The 20,939-nt window shown below is 45.7% G+C and overlaps 1 protein-coding gene across 2 annotated transcripts in view; it reads left to right on the forward strand.

The window, feature by feature from the left end:
* The window catches only part of shroom4 (shroom family member 4), a 44,670-nt gene extending 24,070 nt beyond the window's left edge, over positions 1 to 20,600 (forward strand). The window contains exons 1-9 of one of the 2 annotated variants that reach the window (XM_061237047.1): positions 7,069 to 7,637; positions 9,010 to 9,156; positions 10,762 to 13,066; positions 14,209 to 14,270; positions 14,575 to 15,201; positions 15,542 to 16,129; positions 16,471 to 16,612; positions 17,092 to 17,364; positions 18,060 to 20,600. In XM_061237047.1, coding sequence (XP_061093031.1) covers positions 9,101 to 9,156; positions 10,762 to 13,066; positions 14,209 to 14,270; positions 14,575 to 15,201; positions 15,542 to 16,129; positions 16,471 to 16,612; positions 17,092 to 17,364; positions 18,060 to 18,353 — 4,347 coding nt within the window. In that variant the 5' untranslated portion in view covers positions 7,069 to 7,637; positions 9,010 to 9,100 and the 3' untranslated portion in view covers positions 18,354 to 20,600. Of the gene's footprint in view, positions 1 to 7,068; positions 7,638 to 9,009; positions 9,157 to 10,761; positions 13,067 to 14,208; positions 14,271 to 14,574; positions 15,202 to 15,541; positions 16,130 to 16,470; positions 16,613 to 17,091; positions 17,365 to 18,059 lie in introns of those variants that run through there. The other variant, XM_061237046.1, reaches the window with a different exon arrangement.
* Positions 20,601 to 20,939: the final 339 nt, after the last annotated feature.

Raw genomic sequence — 20,939 nt, forward strand, 5'->3', positions numbered from 1 at the left:
GCCACCTCCATAACCACAGCCTCATTGGAAGGGTTGCCAGAAGAAAGCCTTTTCTGACCACAAGACACAGAAGAAAGCGCTTGGAGTTTGCCAAACGTCATTCACATTATGACTGGAACAAGGTTCTCTGGTCAGATGAGACCAAAATTGAACATTTTGGTCAGATACAGCATCGGTATGTTTGGCGTGGGAACAGAGATGCATACAAGGAGAAGCACCTCATACCCACAGTGAAATATGGTGGTGGGTCAGTCATGTTTTGGGGCTGTTTTAATTCCAGAGGTCCAGGGGCACTGGTTAGGATTGATGGCATAATGAATTCCAGCGAGTATCAGGCAATTTTGGCTGAAAATCTGGTTCCCTCTGCCAGAAGTCTGGGACTTAGTCGTAGATGGACTTTCAAACAAGACAATGACCCAAAACACACCTCAAGATCCACACAGAAATGGTTCCGTGACAACAAAATCAACGTTCTGCAATGGCCATCTCAGTCACCAGACCGCAATCCAATCGAAAACCTGTGGGCTGAGTTGAAGAGGTCAGTTGATAAGCACAAACCCAAGAACGTGAAGGATCTTGAAAGGATATGCAAAGAGGAATGGTCCAAAATCCCTCCAAATGTGTTCCTTAATCTTGTCAAAAATTACGGGAAGAGACTCCATGCTGTTATCCTTGCCAGAGGTGGTTGCACTAAGTACTAGGTGAAGGGTGCCAATAATTCTGAAACCTTGATTTTGTTCAAATGTATTTTTTATTAAATGATTGTTATGATTTTGGTTGTGTCCATTGAAACATTAATAAAGTACAGTATTTGGCACATGTTGGTGTATTACCTTTCTCTATAATTATATTCTTTTTTTTTAAGCCTTGTTTGTGCATTGCTGGTGAGGGGTGCCAATAATTCTTGAGCCCACTGTATATGTTGTAGTAATGTTTCTGCACTTCATAACACAATTCTTCCAGGGCCCAGAACACAGACCTGAGTTACACAATGGGAAATTAAACCAGATATAGTCGCTGTGGAGACACTCAAAGCCAATTCTTGATTTCTGCTTTATGAATGGATTTTCTTTGGTGACTGGTAAGGAGAGCAGCCAAGGGTGATTAGTCAGCCTTTCCACTCTCCTCACCACACTACTTCTCACAGATTCTTTGGACATCAGATCACATGTCCTATTTAGCTCAGTATTGTTTTCCTCCACTCTTCCTGTGACAGCCCAGCAGAGATGTTCTTCCAGACCCAGTAGAAACTGAACTCCTGTTCATTTACCACACAGCAGGATCTGGGTGGGTGGGTTAAAATAGCCAAATCAAAGAAAACAAAAAAAGGTTTGTTTTGACTAAGTTTTGATTATTGTGTCTGCTTTGACCAAGGGCGCAGAGAGGGCAGGAATGAGGTGTTAGGGGGTGTATGCAGCATTCATGAAGGTATCATAACGGTTGTAATAAATGCACTGCTGGCAAATTACTTTGTAAGTATTTATGTATGAACAGACACATACATTGAAATATTGTTTCCTTTGGCTGCTTTAGTGTTTGCAGTCCCAATTCTGATTAGAACTCCATTTACACTGACTTCATGTTCAGTTAAGTCCTGAGCAGTTTTGCCGCTAACATACTATTATGAATGGGTCTAAATCCCCCCCTTGAGATTGGGCATCTCTTGAAAATAGTCTTTACTGGGTGTCCCTCGTTGTCATTAGTCTGACAACACATGCACTAGTGAACTCGGTGTGACCCCTGCTTTCCTTTCCCTGCATTGGTCATTTTCTGGCTCATCTTCCCTAATCTTCCTTCAGTAATTGTAATGGGCGAGTATGCATTGGCCTATGGGCTAGTTATTGCAAAAATACATACATTAACTGCTGAAGTGTCAAATTGCTCTGTACTATAACTATTGCTGTGGCAGTGAAGTGTTCTAGAAGCTTGATTTACCCTCGTGTTACTGATGACCCGCCACTATGTTTAACAGCAGAAAAAAACTCCTAAATTATCTTCTTTCAACTTAAAACAAGATGACAAAGTTTGTGATGAGTGATAGGCTGTTTCTTCGTGCAAAATAGATTTGAAAAATAGAAATTTGATTACACTGCTTTATTTTAGGGGTTTAGTGAAGGCGGGTCATTTTTGACCCTCAGGACAAGGGGAGTATACAGACTACACAAAAATTATAATTCTTAATGGGAGTTCATTGTCTGCTTTGAATCACTTCCATATCATCTCTCAAAATTTGCTATTTAATAATTTCTCTGACAATCTTGTATATTTTTTAAAAAGCAACACATTTTCTTTAAACTATACACAGCCGATATTGATGATATTACAATTAAACACAAGTCAAATGTGTGTAGGTAAGTAGGTAGGATAGAGGATCATTACGTTGAATAACCCTGGCAAAGAGTGATGTATAAAAGAGGAGTGTTATGCCAGGTGTAGGGAGGTAGGAACAGGAACGGTAACGCACAATAATGCACCAAGTGAAAATAAACATCCTGTACCATGTCCTGTGCTTGATTCATTACATCCGGAATGTGATGATTAAAGTCTGGCAGACAGTATGAAACATCCAAACCGTTAAACTTGTGGGAACACTTGCGTGAATCGTGACAGTCATTAATCCCACAATTCCTGGAAGTGAGGTTCACCCGCTAAATTTGATGTGGAAGGTGCATCGACGTATTGAAAAAAATATTCAAAAGTATTTTCATTTATGTATTTTGCTTGAATGGCAGTGGAAGCGAGTTTAATGGAGCATGGATTTGATGTGAGAATAATGTGTAATGATGGGACAATGGAAAAAAATGGCAGTTGAATTTACTGAGGATTCATTGTATTTTTCCTTAAAAACAAAACCCTCCACTGTACCCCACATGACGGATTGATATGGGTGCTGGACGCCGGAATGCATGAGGCTTTGAATTCCGTCCATGTACCCAGTAAGGGAAGCAGAGTCCGTTAGAGGCACAGGCTGCAGATTGAGGCTATTTGCAGTCAGGAAGTGGTTCGATTCTCCAGGGCAGCCCACCACAGAGACGAGAGGGAACCGCGCTATTCTCCTGCTGTGCCAATGAAGAGCAAAACAAAAGCTCTCCTGCTCCAAACAAAACAATGGACATTCCTGACATTCCCAGGCCCCTTCCCCTCTTTAACTCTTCCTGTGTTCTCTCCAGGAATAGCTGTTTTACCAACATTTCCAGTTCCATCGCCATGTATCATGGTTATTAAGCATTGTTGTGTGTGCATTGTTTGTGTTTGTTTTTGTCATGGACATGTGTGTGCGTGTGTGTCCAGGCACGCACTGGCCACTCATTTTACAGCTTTTCAGTCTTCATGCTGGTTTACAGTTCAATTAAATCTCATTACTGGGTAAAACTGTATGAATGTACCAGGATTGATTGCATTTGAGCAGATAGGATACTTATCTACACTTCAGAATTAATTCTACTGTTGCTGTCAGCAGTTACATTATCAATGAAGGCAGATTAGCCAGTACCTGTGGCAGCCATGCATGCCCAAACAATAACCCCCACCACCATATTTCACAGATGAAGGGGGTGCTTAGGTTCTTGGGCAGTTCATGTTAGCCTCCACACTTTGCTCTTGCCATCACTCTGATTCAAGTCAATCTTTGTCTCTTCTGCCCACAAGACTATTTTCCAGAACTCTGCAGGCACATTTTGGTACTTCTTAGCAAACTGTAACCTGGCCATCCTTTTTTGAAGGTGACTAGTGACTAGAAATAAATGGTGACAGTCTGCAATTACTTCATAATGAATTAATTACTTTTAAATCTCATGCTGGAGTACAGAGCCAAAAGAACAGAAATTGTACCACTGTCCAATACTTCAGACTGCACTGTATGTATAAATAACCCAATTTCCTTCATATATTTTTGTTCTTTTGTGCAGCCAACAAATTAGGAATACAAATTAAATGAACTGACTTTCATTTATAGGGTACAAAACAATTTCTCAAATCTAACAAACCATTCTCTTGAACAAGTCATTTTCAACAATATCAAAAGTAGATGTCTCACCATATTATAGATAGATGTCAAATCCAGATCAGCACTGATTATATTTGATTACTTGATTAGTCTTGCCGATACCAGCTGTAGCCAGAAGTATGTTAGGGTGGTGCAAGTTTGGCTGGTTCGATACGCAGGCCATCTCATGGTGCAATAGTGACTCCATTGGTCACTGTCAACAATGCTCTGGTATAATGACTGTCTTGCTGATTGACAGCAATGTGATATTGCATAATATACTATATGTAATCCCAAATTTAATCCCAAACATATTTTCTTGCCTAAGAAAAAAATCATGCAGTATGTTATGAAAATGAGGATTAGTAAAATACTAGGGGGCTTTACCAGTGTAGGAACCCGTGATATTTTGGACCTCTAATTTTTAAAAGGTTAGTTAAATTTTTGGAGGTTTTTTCATATTTCACTTTTGTTCAATGTATTCAGTTGTACAATGAAGAATGTTGTATATATTTACATAAGTTTCTGATGGCCTGGCAGCTTTATAATAGCTAGTATAGGTGCATTGATGGTTTTGGTTTTGAGCAAGAACATACACTGTGAAGCAATAACAATGTGATATCAGCTGCTGCTTTTCACTCTATAGACCACTCATTGAGCTAACACAGGCATATTTCTTTTTGCTTTAAGATAAAATGTCCTATATGTGATTTTTAGGAAAAGAATATTGCTGTAAAGCAAGCTATAGTGACCATTCATTATCCTTTGAAATAAATTGAAGTACTGTTTCTCACTGGAGCAGCTGTAATTGGCAACAGTTACTTCAGTTAGATAACAAGAGCATTATCATTGTGGGCTAATGCAATGCTAAAGCCTGAATCCTTCTGTAGAAAGAAACCTCTCGTGAAGTAAATTGATTTGGTGGTGGTTAAATTGTTTGGGGAACAGCAAAATGCATGGATTAGGTCTGTGTTTTCGATCCATTTTCTAATGCCTTATAATCTTTTTTTGCCTCTTTCCATGTAGTAAGAATATACTGAGAAGACTATGCCTATTATATCCAAATTTTAAATGATTAATTTTATAGCAAGAAATATTTTGTTCGCAAAAGATTTGATTTGCAGCATACACATTGGGCCTGCCTACTACTTCTTTACTTGGGATTGTACCTTGATCTGTGAAAAACGGAGAGCATGCCTCTTTCTAGGGCGAACAAGCAGCCCTTCTGTTGCCTGTGGTGACTTCTCTGCCAGTGTCCTCAAGGGGGGGGGGGGGGGGGGGCGGCGGCACAGGCAGGCGGGTGGTGGAGGAGGGGGGGGTTTCCAGCGTGCCTAAAAGGCTGTTTGTCGACGTGGCGAGTTCTTGCGCATTCCTCACTCGGACAAAAAGAGAAGCTCTCCAAACCCAAAACAACAAACAGGGCATTGTGCTGGGAAGTCGTACTGGGCTTCACCCTTCCTGGACGGTTAGAGCTAATGGCCCAGTCTCGCCTTCTTGATTAGCTGGAATGCAGCAGTGCAGTGTTCGGGTTGTTTGCGGGAAGCGGGTGCCCAACACAAACAAACCTGATTGCAGCTGGGGAGTTGTTGGTGGCTTGCTCTTGGAAGGGACCAGTTAACCTCCTCCTCTTCCACAGGAAGGTGCAGTATGAGAAGCATCGTCACACCCCGACCGACGCTCCAGCCCCTTCTCCAACCTCCCACCCTCCCCCTCTCACTCCCTGTCCAGCTGCTATAACCTCAACCTGCAGGAAATAGATGTGGCTTGACTAATTACACTGTTTATCTAATTATTTTCGCATTGTGTGGTGCTGGATTTAACCCAGTTCAGACTGTCCCAGTAGCCCCAGTGTGTCATGCTTTCATGAGTTTTTCCCCTAAATTATCTAAAAGTTCTTTCCACATTGATAAGTGTCAACGGACCAGGGAAGAACGGGACAGCACACCTCTTAGAACACACATTACCAAGTCCGACTTGAAGACTGTGGCTTTCTGGAAAGGCTTTTATAATTACAAGCTAATGTCAGGCATTTGGGAGCCTGGTATGACTCGTGGAAATGGAACCTAAGGCGATGCAAAACTGCATTGGGCCTGGCTGCGCCATTGTTACGTCAGTAAACGACTCTCAGAGAGCTGGAGGCCGACACGGGCTCTGACCTCATCCCGTTAGCCCTGGGAGGCTCTTCCTCCCTCCCGCCACCTGTGGAGAGAAAGCATTAGCAGGCGCTCAGATTTATACAGTGGCTGGAAATGATCTCTCACCAGGGAGGTGGTGAAGGGGAGAGACTGAGAGGTCATAGGGCGTAGTGTGAAATCGGGGATGAATCTGGTTTCCGTTTCATAGAACAGTCATGGTTCATTATGTAAAACAGTGCTCCATACTAAACCCCCAGCTAAGATTTTGAGCACTCGTCATGCATATTGCGTTGCTTTGCTTCTGAATTATGTCATTGCGAAAAGGCAACTGGGATGTGTCTGAGTTCGAATTTTGGATGGATTCTTTTCTCCTCCCTTCTGGTTCCTTCCTTTCATTCCTCCTTTGTCATCTTCCCTCCTATACACACCTTCATTATCCTCTTCCTTCTCTCATTCACCTTTTTCCTCCTTTCTTCCTTCCCTTTGTACTCCTCCTTTTCCTCAAATGGTTGGCATCATTATTGTTGACTTTGGTCATGGGGGTATATAACCTGCCCTACATTACGCAGACATGTTTAAAACCAGCCAAAATAGCACTCTTTTCAACAGTACCGATTAAGGAGTGGGTGCAGTTACCACCATTAAGTCCCATTGTTGTGCTATCAACATTAAGAAAAGGGCAAAAAAACATTTGGGTGGCAGGGCGCCACCGAAACACTCCTCACTCTTGGTCACCGCTTTGGCCAAATCTGACAGCTTTCTGAGAGAAAGGAAGCGACTTCACATTTTTTGTTATTCAAACAATAATAAAAAGAAGCCGGGGTATTATTTTTGCAGCAGCTTAGCCTTTATCTTCTCCGAACATAGTTTCCTTTCTGTCTGAGCCCGGCTTCCTGCCTTATAATATCATTAGAGAAGGAGAGCGAGGGGAGAGTGGGAGGTAGAAAGCAGGGCGTTTGGATTTCTCTAGAGTGGGGGGGGTCCTGTTCATTTTTGCGCTGTGGCGATCTGATAGGAATCCAGGGCCGGTTAAGTCGGACAGTTGCAACTATTTTCTGTGGACACTGCAGCGGTTCAATTCCCCTTTGTTCCAGAAGGACAGAGATTGGCTGTCTCTAAACGTCTGGCACTTTAGGATAGAGCAGTGTGGGAAAAAACTCATTTCGTATTCTTTTTCAGAATCTGTATTTTTAGCCTTCTGGGATGTCTTGTAGAGTTTGAAACAGAAGCCCTTTGGAGATGCTTGCCTCTATAACTACTTGCATATTGAACTCCATATTGTGAAGTGGTTGGTTCCACTAGGGACTACCAGGCTTATCCGGACTCAAAGCACTGACCACTTTTTCCAACCTCCTCTGTGGGTCCAGTAAAGATTGGATGTTACTGCCGATTCATGGAATAAGAAGCCAGGTCACGGGAAAACGATTTTGGGCACACGTTATCTTGCCCTACTTTGTCTGCACAGCCTCCTCTTGTTTGTCAGCTTTGTGATTGTATGAGGACATCATCGGCACATAGTAAGTACTTGACTGCGGTGCTGTAACTTCTCAACTCTCATGCTGGTAACATGTCCTTTTATATACCATAGCTGCTCAGCAGGGTGTAGAGAGAATAACAGAGTCTGGAAAGCTACTTTTGAACTTCAGCCACAAACTATAAAAGCAATTGGTCTGCTTTGTTTTTTTGCCCAATTAATCGTGTGAACTTCCTCTTCTTGTGTTTGCTTTTGCAAGTAGCCATTAACCATGAATGATGGTCTTCTTTTTCTTTAGCTTGTCTGTGAAATCAAGACATAAATATAATGACAAAACTTGTTTCTTGTGAAACTGATTTCATTTCTCCAAAGTTTATATTTTTGATGAATCAGATGGAACTCATTTCACTTACTAATTATATGTATTTCCTCAGGAGCTGGTGGGAATCAGAATAATGACGTTGCTTGTGCTACAGTTATGCTATGTAAATGGATTCTGGCATTAGCATATTTATAGTACTCTGTATTCACTTGCATAATTATTTTGGTTAAATACAATATTTCAACAGTGCAAGCTGAATTTGTGTGCAGCTTTGTGCATGTAATCTCAGTTATACTCTCTTCTATCTAATCTAATTTGCTTTCCCACGGACATGAAACTCATTGTTATGGAACAGTCAATCGAGAAATAAATCAGTGCTTCAGATTAGGTTTAGTTTACTTTTGCACTGGGTTTATTAGCTACTTTGTAAACAGAAAAATGCATACTTTGGTCATTCTCCGCTAGATCCACATTCTTTCACGAGACTTTACTCAGACGTCTTTATCGTGTTTGATTTTCCCCTCCTGGTGCTCAGACAGGAACTCTCAGCAGTTATTAATAGTAGAATAACAATTGATTCATAACTCTGGGAAGGCTATTCTCCATCTGGTGCCTGGTGACTCAAACAAGCAGAGAGGCCTGTAGCCGTTGCTGTGGGAAAGTGTGGCAATCTCTATGTGATCAACTGAGTCACCTACACCGTAAGGGATTCTGGTTGGAGCCATGTTTGGAATGGAATGTTTTGGGGTCCTATGTGGCTGTTAAGGTGTTGGTTCCGTTGTCATGTCACTCCTGTACTATGTTTCTCAAACTCAATGATCTAACCTGTACTGCGTCTCTGTGATCTCACTCACCTGTACTGTGTCTCTGTGATCTCACTCACCTGTACTGTGTCGCTGTGATCTCACTCACCTGTACTGTGTGTCTCTGTGATCTCACTCACCTGTACTGTGTCTCTGTGATCTCACTCACCTGTACTGTGTGTCTCTGTGATCTCACTCACCTGTACTGTGTGTCTCTGTGATCTCGCTCACCTGTACTGTGTGTCTCTGTGTGATCTCACTCCCCTGTACTGTATCTCTGCTTCCTACAGGCGGAGTGTTCCCGTTATCAGGCCTCACTCGTGGCATCTGGCGAAGCTGTCGGAGCCCTCCAGCACTGCAGCCCCAGACGCTCCTCCTGCCATGCAGCTCCACCCGGTGCCCTTCAGCGTACCGTGGCACTCCGGGGGTGACAACAGGTGAGCCAGGGCCCAGCCATGCCCTACTTTTACTCCGCCTGCCAGCTTTGACTGAAACCCTGTCCGCATGGTGCTCCTGTATCAGCGCTTTATGAAGTCAACATTTGTAGCAAAATCTGATGCGTAAAATGACTGTGTGTGTTGTAGTTCAGTCCCTTCGCTACTCGTTAAAGGATTTGAATTGGTCTCCAAGCGTTGTATCAGTCTAAAGTTTTAAATCTGTGATGACAATTCATGTGGAGTCTTATTAGCAGACATCTATACTGGTGAGAGGACAGGGTGCGGAGGGTGAGAATGCCCTGTCAAAGTGCTCTGTGGGGTGGGAGAGGGGGATTTCAGACCCTGACAAGTTTCCAGAGGAAAACAATGAAGAGGAAACTGATGACCTCATGTCTAAAGACAACATGTGCCCCCACGGGATGCCACCGCTATTTTCAGAATGTGACTACGACATTTTTTCTACAGACAAATAAAAGGACCTGGATAAACACAATATGTTTTATTTAAAGGCTGTTTTCAACAAAATGCCAACTGTTCTTTTCAGTTGAGTACTATGGAATGTCTTAGAAGGTTATTTTTGAACATTAATCCTTGTTACTAAATTGAGAAAAGCAGGCAATACAATTGACTAAACTTACAGTACAAGGTGAAGGTTGTTCAGGAATGTTTTTTACAGCTTAATCTTGACGATTGGTTATTTATTTTGCAAATGATTGCTAGCTATTAAATATACAGAAATAAACTGTAGGTTTTCTCTGAAATTACTTCAGTTTTAACTGAACATACAAAGCTAGATCACAAGTTCAAACTATTTTCCAAAGTTCTTCTTGAATGATTGTGTGTGTATCCTACGTATTTTGTATTTCTTATATTTAAATCTAAGCAAATAATATATTTTCCTGCAAATCATTAATAAAAACAAGGCAGTAAGTTATATATTTTTTATATAAGTTGTGATTTAATGAGAAATTCTCTCTCTCTCTCTACACACACACACACACCCACACACATATATATATACATATATATATATATATATATATATATACATACATAGAGATTATATGTTGACTGTTCTGGTAAATCTTTAGTAGAAATCTTTGCAATAATTGCAGTAGCATTACATGTTTCTGCATTTTATATCACAACATGGGCTGAAAGTGTTTTAATAGATGTAGTAATTATTGTGTTGGTATACGCTTGTATGTAAATATAATATGTTTAGTAGCATGTTTAGTAGCAGCTATATATTTTTTAGTATAACGTACATGCAAAATGAAAGGTTGTACTTTACTGACGATGAAGAGCAGTTGACAAGCCAAATGTAATAACCTAACCACCGTTTTATATAAAACAGCTTTTCTGTGAGAAACAGAGAAGTTCATGTCATTTAAGGTTCGCTATATAAAGTATTTCTTAAAATGTGAAACCTATTATCTCAGGAATGTTTTTGTTTTTGTCAGAAACATGATATAGGCAGTGAAGGATGATCACAGTCCAACATGCTTTAGCCTCTTTCTGCATTTTATGTGTACAAAGCCCTCAAACATAGGCGGGTTCTTTGCCTCTGTACTAACGGCTGTGTGCTGTCTCCCTTCCGCTCAGTGACCTGTCCATGCAGTGGAACCAGCTGTCCCGACACTGCAGCACTGACCGCAGCAGCTCCCTGGGCAGCATGGAGAGCCTGGACCCTCCCAGCCAAGGCTACTACGAGAGCCAGCTGTCCCCCGTAGACCCCGCCATCTTCAACAACAAGAGGGACTCGGCCTACAGCTCCTTCTCGGCCAGCTCCAACACCTCCGACTATACGGTGTCCCTGCGGCCAGACGAGGCCTGCTCCATGGACAACCTGCTGCACGGCCTGGGCAGGTGCACTCTCTCTGCCGAGGAGGCCGGCGTGAAGTCTCACTCCCTCTCCCGGCTGCCCGAGGCCCAGGTCAGGCCATCCTCCTATGCCTACGAGGGGGAGCGGGGCGGAGGTGGAGGTCCACCCCAGCCTCCTGCACGCAGGGACAGCTTCAGAGCCACACGAGGTCGCCCGGACAAGCGCTGCACCTCTGCTCCCGTAGATATCCTGAGCCTGTCGAGCTGTCGGGCAGAGGACCCGCTCAAGACCCCAGGCCAGAGCGAGAGGGGGTGTCCCTGCGAGGCTCGGGGGGATGTGGTCAGCAGGGGGAACAGGACTGATCAGTACTACATGCTCAGCTCTCAGCTGGAACCCTGCCGCGACTGCAACCGAGCTAGAGATCACAAGGAGGAAGTCCCAGTTGCCAATCTTACTGTCCCCGAGAGAACCTCCCCGGCCTCCAGCCCCTCTCCTCCCCAGAACTCCCCTGGCCGGAGGAGTAATGTGGAACACACGAGTCACACACTCCCACCTCCTGAGAACAAGCATGCGGTGGGAGGCCACAGGCACAGCGCTCCTGAGAAGCTCCTCTCGGCCCAGCTCCGCCTCATGGAGATGTCTAACGGTCGAGCCGAGAGCACCCCGTCTGCCTGCGGTCAGTGGCCCAAATCTCCGCCCCGGTCCACAGAGAAGCCAGAGAGCCCAGATGCCAGCGAGGCCTCCCCAGGGAGGTGGGGCGGGAGTAGGTGCTCCACCCCTGGGTCGGTGGCTGCCTTGGAGGCAGAGGAGCCCCAGGTGCAGACAGACAACCCAGGGCCCATCCCCACCCTGTCCCATGTCCCTCGATCCTGGGGCCGCTCGGTCAGCGTGCCTGGGGACCCTCCGACAGTTCACCCACCCTCTGGCACTGCTCCCGACCCCACGGCCCTCCCGGGGGTGTTTGGGGGCCTCAGCGGGGCGGCCAGCATGGACACCCTGCTGGAGGAGGCGCGAGGGGGAGGAGAGGAGGCCCCAAAGCCACTGCCCAAGCCCGGCTCCACCCGCCAGCACCGCTCCTCTAAGTCGCGGCGGCGCAGCGAACGATTCGCCACAAACCTGCGCAACGAGATCCAGCGTAAGAAGGCCCAGCTGCAGAGGAGCACGGGCGGCAGCAGCCTGCTTCACAACGACGACACCCTGGAGGAAGAAGAAGGGGGCGAGGCTGTTCCAGAAGCCCAAATCCGCCTCGCTTCTCCTTCCCAGTCTTCCCAAACCCTCAGCTACAGGGCCCCATCCCCCAATGCCCCTGGCCCTCTCAACAGGCTGGTCTCAAACTCAACGCCCCAGCTCCACCCGTCCACCCCAGCAGTCCACTCAAGGAGGGACCAGGACAACGCACGGGGTCCTGAGGGCTGTGATCCGAGCAGGGGCCAGGCTGATGAGGAGCCAGGCCCCACAGGGAAAGCCAGACGCTGGCGCTGGACTCCGGAGCACAAGCTGCAGCTGGAGGTAGAGTTGGAAAAGCGGAGTCTGAGGGTGGGAGCAGGGTCCTCAGCGACGCTGGCTCAGCCAGGCAGGCCCTCTGCGACCGTGTCACGCTTCTCCAGACTGGATGAGTGCGACATACTTCCTTTCGCTGACCGCAGGAAGTTCTTTGAGGAGACCAGCAGGAGTATGTCTGTGTCAAACCTCCCGGGCCTGATGAGCCGCCGCCAGAGGCCAGAGAGGCATGGGAAACATCCTGGCCCTGCTCATACGCAAACGGCCACGTTAGAGCCAGGGCGCAGGAGGTACTCCTACCAGGGGTGCGCTCGACAGGATGTTACCGCCCGCAGCCCTGTGGAGCCCAGGAGGCCGAGCGTGAGCAGTGCTGTCCAGGGGAGGGGGGACCCCGAGCCACAGAAGCGGCCCTCAACAGACTCGCACAGTGGAGCCCCCAACCGCTCCCAGTATCCCTATGAGCGGCATGTTGACCATGTCCCCCTCTCTGCTTTTCACCCCGTCGCTCCGGTAACTGTCCCTGCCCCCCAGGAGAGCCAGCATTCACGCCTGGGACGCGAGCAGAGGAGCCGCACCCCAACCGATGTAAGTGATGCACACCCGCACACACACGCAGGCACAGCCAACCCCCAAGACTCTCACAAAACCTACAGATTAAACCTCATACGGCTTGGATTAAAGATTAACAGGGGTCCCTGGCCGGAATTTTGGCAAGGGACATGACTGGATTTTATGGATCAGAGACCAGGGGTGTGTTCCTGGGTGTTCCTATTCGGAAAGGCACGCAAGCTTCAGCACTATGCAGTCTCTACTGCAAGCCAAGAAAAGCTTATCCAGCCTTGTGCAGCTGTGTCTCTCACTCCTAGCATGTTGGGAAACTGAGGTGTTTCACCCTCACTCTCTGTATGACTCAAGCATAGTTTTCATACTTAAATCAACTCGTAAACAGCACTGGTTTCACTGTAAAATATGCCTCATTCATTCAGTTCCAGAGGGACCACAGCTCGCCTACATTTTAATAAGTCATCCCAAACTGAGAATTAATCACACTCTCCAAAGTGTTTTGACAACAGAGATGTATCAAGTCACAGCGACTGTACTCATTTGTAATATTCCAAATAGGTTTGTTTAACTAAGAAAAAAAGTTCACGTGTTCAAGATGTTGTTTCGTGTGTAACACGATCCCTGTGAGATTGCTGGTGTAACTTTACATAGCTGATTTTAGGTATTTTTCCTGGCCATTTGCCATTGGGCCAAAACCCCATTATTCTTTGCTTCAGTAGTTTTCAAATGAAGGCCCTTGGTTGAGTCCCAGGATGATAACCATTGGGTACTTGTTTTATATCTACTATAGAATCCAGTTCCTGTGTCATATTACCAGATGTGCAAAACATAGTAAAAGTAAAAAAACCAAAGACAAAAATACTGAGTATTGAAAGGAATATCAAAGGGTTCCTGAACTGGCTCACTACATTGAAATGACATAGAGTATGTATTGTACTGAATCTTGCATTAGCATCCATTTTTTCCCCTTTACCCAGCATTTGGAACCATTTTAAAATGTGTTTTTTTTTTTTTTCGTGTAGGTGTCCAAAATTTGCAGCCTTATAAACCTTTGAATCCATTCACATAGTTTTTCCCCTCCATCCAGTTGCCATAGTTGGGACATGCATCTACACTGTCCTCTGTGTTTTTCTCTTGTGAAACTTGGCAAATCTCTTCTGCAGGCATATCCTGTGAGGGAGAGGGAACAAACAAAACTCAACAGGAAGTTCAGTCTGACTGAGAGGTAAGCCACTTAACATTTGGCTCCCGAAAATATACAAATAGTTTCCCAGAGGCTAATTTAATAATTTGCCATTCAGCACTGTATGATTGATCATTTAGGGTAATTTGAAAAGGCTGAAAGTTTCATGGGCAGCCGTTCCCTTTTATGACTTGATTTTAATAGCATCCTAAAGCTGAGAATTAGCTCTACTGCTCCAATTTTGCATCTGGCATATGAGTGCAGAGGTTCTTTGATGTTTAAACTATTTCCCATGCTGCAAGGCTATAGCAAAAAACTTTATTTCGTCCTCATTTCCTGCATACAGGGACTATACATGGTGCAGAAGAGACCTCCAGACAGTAGAGGGCGCTGCGCAGCAGGGATGTCGAATGGGCAATTTAATGCTGTCTACATGTAGTGTAGAGGAGCCTCCTGCAACGCAGTATCCCCAGCGTGGACGGGCCTTGTCGGAGAGTGACATCCGCCTGGACTCTCAGCGGCTGTGCACACGTGTCGCAGCGTTTACAGCCCCTGCACTGAGCGAGCTGGAGGAGACTGCCAGCACGCCACGAAAAAAGGCTCCCCCTCGGCCGCCACCTCCAAATTGGGAGCAGTTCCACCGCAGAAGGGCGTCACACCACAACCTCCTCTCCTTATCTTACCAGAACCTCCTTTCCTCTGCTACTCCCTCCCCACCCAAGGACGTCCCCGCCCCTCAGCACCCTGAGGGCTCCTCGCACCACCTCTATGTCGCTGAACTGACCCGCCCCCGCTCCCACAGCCTGCCCCCAAGGCAAGAGCCCCCGAGGCTGGAGCCCGAGAGCCTCCCAGAGCGCAGCCCCGCCTTCCTGCACAGAGGCTTCAGACCTGTGGCCCCGCCCCTACAAGAATATGACCTGCCACACCAACACCATGCTCCTCCCACAGCTCCCCCGTCTGAGCCCTACAGAATGTGAGTAGTCCTTAGGGTGCTTCCCTTTGTACTCTAGAGTGGAGCATGTCATTCATACCTGGGTCAAATGTGTAATTATTTGTAATTAAAATACTTAACCCAGTTGATCTAGCCTGGTGCAATTGAGCCAACCAAGAAGACCAGAAGGTGGGGTTTGCACTTTCTGAGGCTATTTCATAGATACCAATACACCTGACAAGCGCAGTAAAGCATAGAAAAGTATTTGAATCCAAAACTATTGTGTATTTTACCCAGGTCTGGTGTCAGTCACTTTACTCTCACAATTTTTTTAGGACTTAATGAGCTCATGTTGTGTGTTTGTGTACTTGCTGTGTTCCAGACTGACTGACCCAGATGCTGCCCCTGCGCAAGGCAGACCGGCTGTGCTGAAGCCCGCCCCCCTGACAAAACGAGGCGCTGCGGAGTGGGAGACCCAGAACCCCGCAAATGGTGCCCAACATAGCTCTGCGGCCCCCTCAGCGGACAGCAGCTCCCACATGGGGGCACTCTTGCCACGGTCGTACTTCTCCGTTAGCTACAAGCAGCAGCAGGAGCTGTACCGTAAGGACCCAGAGCAGCGGACAGCATTTGAGGTGACCAACGGGCCATTTGAGACGGACATCGACGAATTCCGGGACGGAGCAGTGGAGGAGCCCATGGGGACAGAAACGCAGTGTTTCGCCCGGCCCGTGACGGTCCTGGAGACGGATATAGACACCCTCCCCGAGGTGGAGGCCGCTCCCGCAGCCATGACCAGAACCCCTCGAGGCTCCTTGGTGGACCCTCTCCTGGTGGAGAATTCTGGGTCCAGGGCAAGGGCTGACCTTATGGAAGAGCTCTTTCCCCACAGCGCAGAGGGAGAGGCGGGTGGGGAGACGTGGAGGGGTGGCCACAATGTCTTAGAGCTCACTGTCGACACTCTGGAGCGGTGAGACATTTTTTTGGCATCTGACTGCAGAATAATACTGCAGTCAGCTCTATTTCATCATAAAGTCCGATGATTGTTATTTGTACCCAGGACCATGGATTCAATATTTGTGTTCAACCCTTTGAAGAGTAGGTTTTTTGAAACGTTTATCTTTTCTTAAAAATTCTAAGTCAGTGTTATAGAATTCCTTTACTTTCAGTTAACAGTAGTGATTGTTACGTCAGCGCTAGAAAGTCCAGTTAAAACCATTCTAGTCATGTTTGTGATCTTACACCTTAAAGGGTTAATATAAGCCCACAGGCCTCAGCACATCTGTACTCTGGTCTCTCTGGTCTCTGCAGGCGCTCCAGACAGGGGTCCTCTAGGACACAAGGCCAAGGGTCCTACTGTAACAGCACTGCTACGAAGGCTCAGCTGCTGAACAAGATAAAGGAACTTCCAGGGATGAACTCCAGAGATGACGATGAGGAGCTTTGCTACAAGGTAATGTCAGGCCTTGCAAAAATACAGTGTGGAACTGCCATCAGCATTAGTATCAGTAACAGTGGCACTATTTATTATTATTTGTGACCATTTTAGCAGAGAGGAAGGAGGCAGCAATTGTAAAGCTAATTTACATTACAAGTTATTTAGCTGAAGCTTTTATCCAAAGCAACTTCATCAACCGTAGACTACGCAGGGGACAATCCCCCCTGGAGCAATGCGGGGTTAAGAGCCTTGCTCAACAGCTGGGCATATCGTATCATGGCTACGCCAGGGCTTGAACCACCAACCTTCCAGGTCCCAGTCATGTATATTAGCCACTAGACTGCAGGCTGCCCCCAACTTAAGTTATGGTATGTTTTTTTGGCATGGTATTTATTGCATTTATTGCAATCCAAGTGCAAAGAACTAGGATAGCTAAAAGCACCATTAGTTACAGTGTAGACACGATTGTCACAATCTGATTGGCTCTGCGACAGCGGCAGCTGATGGAGAGCCTGCGGAAGAAGCTGGGCGTGCTGCGGGAGGCCCAGCGGGGCCTGCAGGAGGACATCAGGGCCAACGCCCAGCTGGGAGAAGAGGTGGAAACCCTGGTCTTGGCTGTCTGCAAGCCCAACGAGGTGGACAAGTTCCGCATGTTCATCGGAGACCTGGACAAGGTTGTGAGCCTGCTGCTGTCCCTGTCGGGCAGGCTACTGCGTGTGGAGAGCGCCCTGGAGTGCCTTGGCGATGAGTCGGCCCATCACGAGCGGGTGAGTGAGAGGGGAGGTGGTCTCCTCTCTGTCTTTCAGGGTCAGGTGGAAAAACCAGGTTCAGAAATTGAAAGTCCTCCCCAGTATTTGGTTCCAATCACCTGAATTTGCTAATTTGCACAATTCTTCAGCCAAGATGTATGTATAGGACAGACATAACAAATTGGTGAAATCAGCTGACTTTGGTGGAAGAAGACACCTATAGCAGGACTCTTACTTTCTGACCCCTGGGTTTTCCACCTCTGCACCTACTTAACTTTATCTACTTTACTTTACCCATGACGATTGATGCACCAGAGTTAGCTCTGTAGCTAATTTTCATCTGTGGTCCCTGGGCAAAAAAATTATTAAAATACAAGTCACAGCACTAATACATTACATTACATTTGTATACATTTGGGATTCTGACAATAAAACAAGGGGAAAATAATAATAACAGATGTACGGTGTGCTGACCAACAGATAGGTTAAAACAGCTTAAATATTAAATATGACATGCGGTGAGATCTTCCTTTGTGGATAATTATTCCATTTTTCTCTTCCTTGTCATCCTCTTCTTTATCTTCCTCTTGTTTGTTTCATTCCCTCCTCTGCTGTTTGTACTTCGAAATATACAAAAATAAACCCTATTCTACCCAGAAAAATCTACCCATTCAGTCCTACATTGTGACTGTTTCCCCTGCTTGCCTCCACAGCTCCCCCTGCTGGAGAAGAAGAAGTTGCTGCAGGGCCAGCTGGGCGAGGCTCAGGAGCTGAAGGAGCATGTGGACCGGCGTGAGCAGGCCGTCTGCAGGGTGCTGGGCCGCTGCCTGACCCCCGAACAGCTGCGCGATTACAGTCATTACGTCAAGATGAAGGCTGCCCTGCTGGTGGAGCAGCGCCAACTGGAGGATAAGATCCGCCTGGGAGAGGAGCAGCTGCGGGCGCTGCACGAGAGCCTGGGGCTGGGTATGGGGGTGCCCGCAGGCCTGGGCTACGGCCACTACTGACCGCTGCAGGGGCCAGGGACAGGGCCCCACCAAGGGGAACCCGCACCGGCCAACTTCCTCTCAGTCAAGGACAGTTTTGGTCAGGATGTCAGAGAAGGGAGCCAATTACAAAGCAATAGTGACACAGACATCCGTGTTAGAGCGTACGTAACTGCCAGGGAATTTCCCTTCTCTTCCAAATGCAGACTTTGGGTGTTGCCTCGTGTCTCTGTGGCCCTTTGTTGGTGATGTTACTCCTGAGGTGAATTAGCCCTCGCCTCCCCTTCTGAATTTTGGTGCCTTATTGGTTGTATGAAGTTTGCAGCATTGCACCTCAGAGTGGTGAGTCTCTCGCTAGCCAATGGTAACCTCAAAATTGCACACTGCATCCTATAGCCAAAGTATTTTGTTGTGCGTAGACTGAAGAAGTGTCCGTCTCGGCACTGCTATTTATTTATTTATTTATCCGTAAGGAGGGGCCAGGTGTAGTTCAGGTGTCATTCTCCTGATGTTCCTCCTGCGTTTCTTTAAGCTGGAGACAGAAGCTTGTCCCAGTTTCTACCAAGGAAATGCCTGTTTCAGCTCATGCTGCTTCTCTGGGACTTCCTAAAGCATCAACAGTCACACTGCCATCTTCCAGAGTGTACCAAGCCCACCCCAATGTTCAGAGGCCCTTAAGAGACTTGCCAGAGGTAACTCAGGCAAAGCCATCCACAGCCTAACAGTTCCAGACTGCACCATCTCTACAGTCTGTGCTTACCTTTAGAGTAATTGGTCAAGGAGGGCTTATATAGCTGAAATGAATGCAGAAGCACATGCATAGAAATGGACAAAAGTAACAGTGGCATGCAGCTAAGAACAGACCTTATTGCAGTTGTATTAAATAGAGGCTGCAAAAAATGAATATAGGTGTCCTTACAATGAGATGAAGAATTTGAAACTGGAATTGGTGCTTGCTCTCAGTGCTTCAGGATGTGGCTAAGCCTCCCACCTGCATCCATGGTGCTGCACTTTGCCAAATTCATGCCACAACTCGAATACTCATACACTGCAGTATTTATTTGGAGCACGTTTATAGTTTGGGGAAGGATACCGTTGTGCCGCAACAACTTGGCAAAGGTCAAACACTCGCTTAAAAAGAAAGTAGTTTGAAACAGAAATCCAATTCATGGTGCTGGTCAATGCTCAGGATGTTATGGCCCATCTTGACAGGAGAGAAATGTGGAGTGAAGTAGAAGTAGAATCTGCGGTCTTGCCAAAAAGCACCTACCTACAATATACAGTGCAGTTTCTTCCAGTCCAATGCTACACAAATAAATCTGCCATCCAAATCTGCCATGAGTCATATTTATAGTCTTATGACTCTGGGACAGCATTGCTCTTAAAGTTGCCAAAGATTTATTTTTTAATAAACCCAAAATCAGAAGTTGTCATTGTAACTTTGCCTGAAAAAATGCTTTGTGGACCCTGGCTAGCCTACTAGTTTTCACAGGCATGACCAGCGGCCTATTGTAAGGCCTTGAGAACAAATACATGTTGGAGATGAGAAGTACTGAATTTCATGTAAATATAATGTTAAAAAATGTGTGGCACCATAATTTTCAGAAAGCAAGACTGACAATTTCTGTGATGCCATGTATAAATTAGCGGCTTGCACACATACACTGTTTCTCGTTGGTCTGTAGCTCCCCATCCTTCCTGTTCTAGGCGTCAGTGAGAGTGTCTCTCCATGCGCGGTACAACCATTCGTTCCATTGTGCTGCATATTGTGGGAAAGCCGCTAGTTGTCATTAACCAATGGGAGAGAAACTGGACATGCCTCAAGACAAGAAAAGAAAAAAAAGCTGCTTTGGATTTTTTATTTTTTTATTTTTTTGGAGGGGGGGGGGGGATTTACTGCCTTTAGTTGTTTTGCATATTTGCAGCAGAGGTGTTGTTCTGGCATGTATTTTTGTCTTTTGATCGTTCAGTTTCTTATGCCAGAATAGAAGGAAGTGTTTAAATGTTTTATTGGAATTATGCAATGTAGTACATATCCCTTTGTTGATTGTGTACTGTGTGTATATGCCTGTTTTTAATGTTATGCTCAGTTCTACATTCCATAAACACAATCCAACTGGAAAGAACTTGTCAGTCAAGAATGGGACTGACACATACAGTATGTGGAATGTGCTTTTATTATATTTGTAATGCATTTCTTGATTCATTGCAGAACAACTTTTGTATGTTTGACAAGTACCATTAATAATAATACTATTTTAATCTAAATGTGACTGGAGTTGTGATTGTTTCATTTCCTTAATGTGTGTCTCTACTTGTTTTCCCTTTTATATTAGTTGCAAACAAATACTACACATTAATTTACATTACAATGTAATTACCACTATTTTTTGTAAAACTACAAAAAATAGTTTGTGTCCACACGTTCTTCTCAGTCTTAGATCAGTTTAATAATTTTAAGTCTCTTTATGCAACTGTTTGCAATAGAGAACAATAAGTACAATGTGAACATGAGATTTATTCTACATGTCATGCATAGCTAATCCTCACATAATGTGATTTAATAGGATACATAATCTGTCTAAACAAGAAAAGTACCTACTGTAA

Source organism: Conger conger, chromosome 3 (assembly GCF_963514075.1).
Source record: "Conger conger chromosome 3, fConCon1.1, whole genome shotgun sequence".
NCBI classification, from domain to species: domain Eukaryota; kingdom Metazoa; phylum Chordata; class Actinopteri; order Anguilliformes; family Congridae; genus Conger; species Conger conger.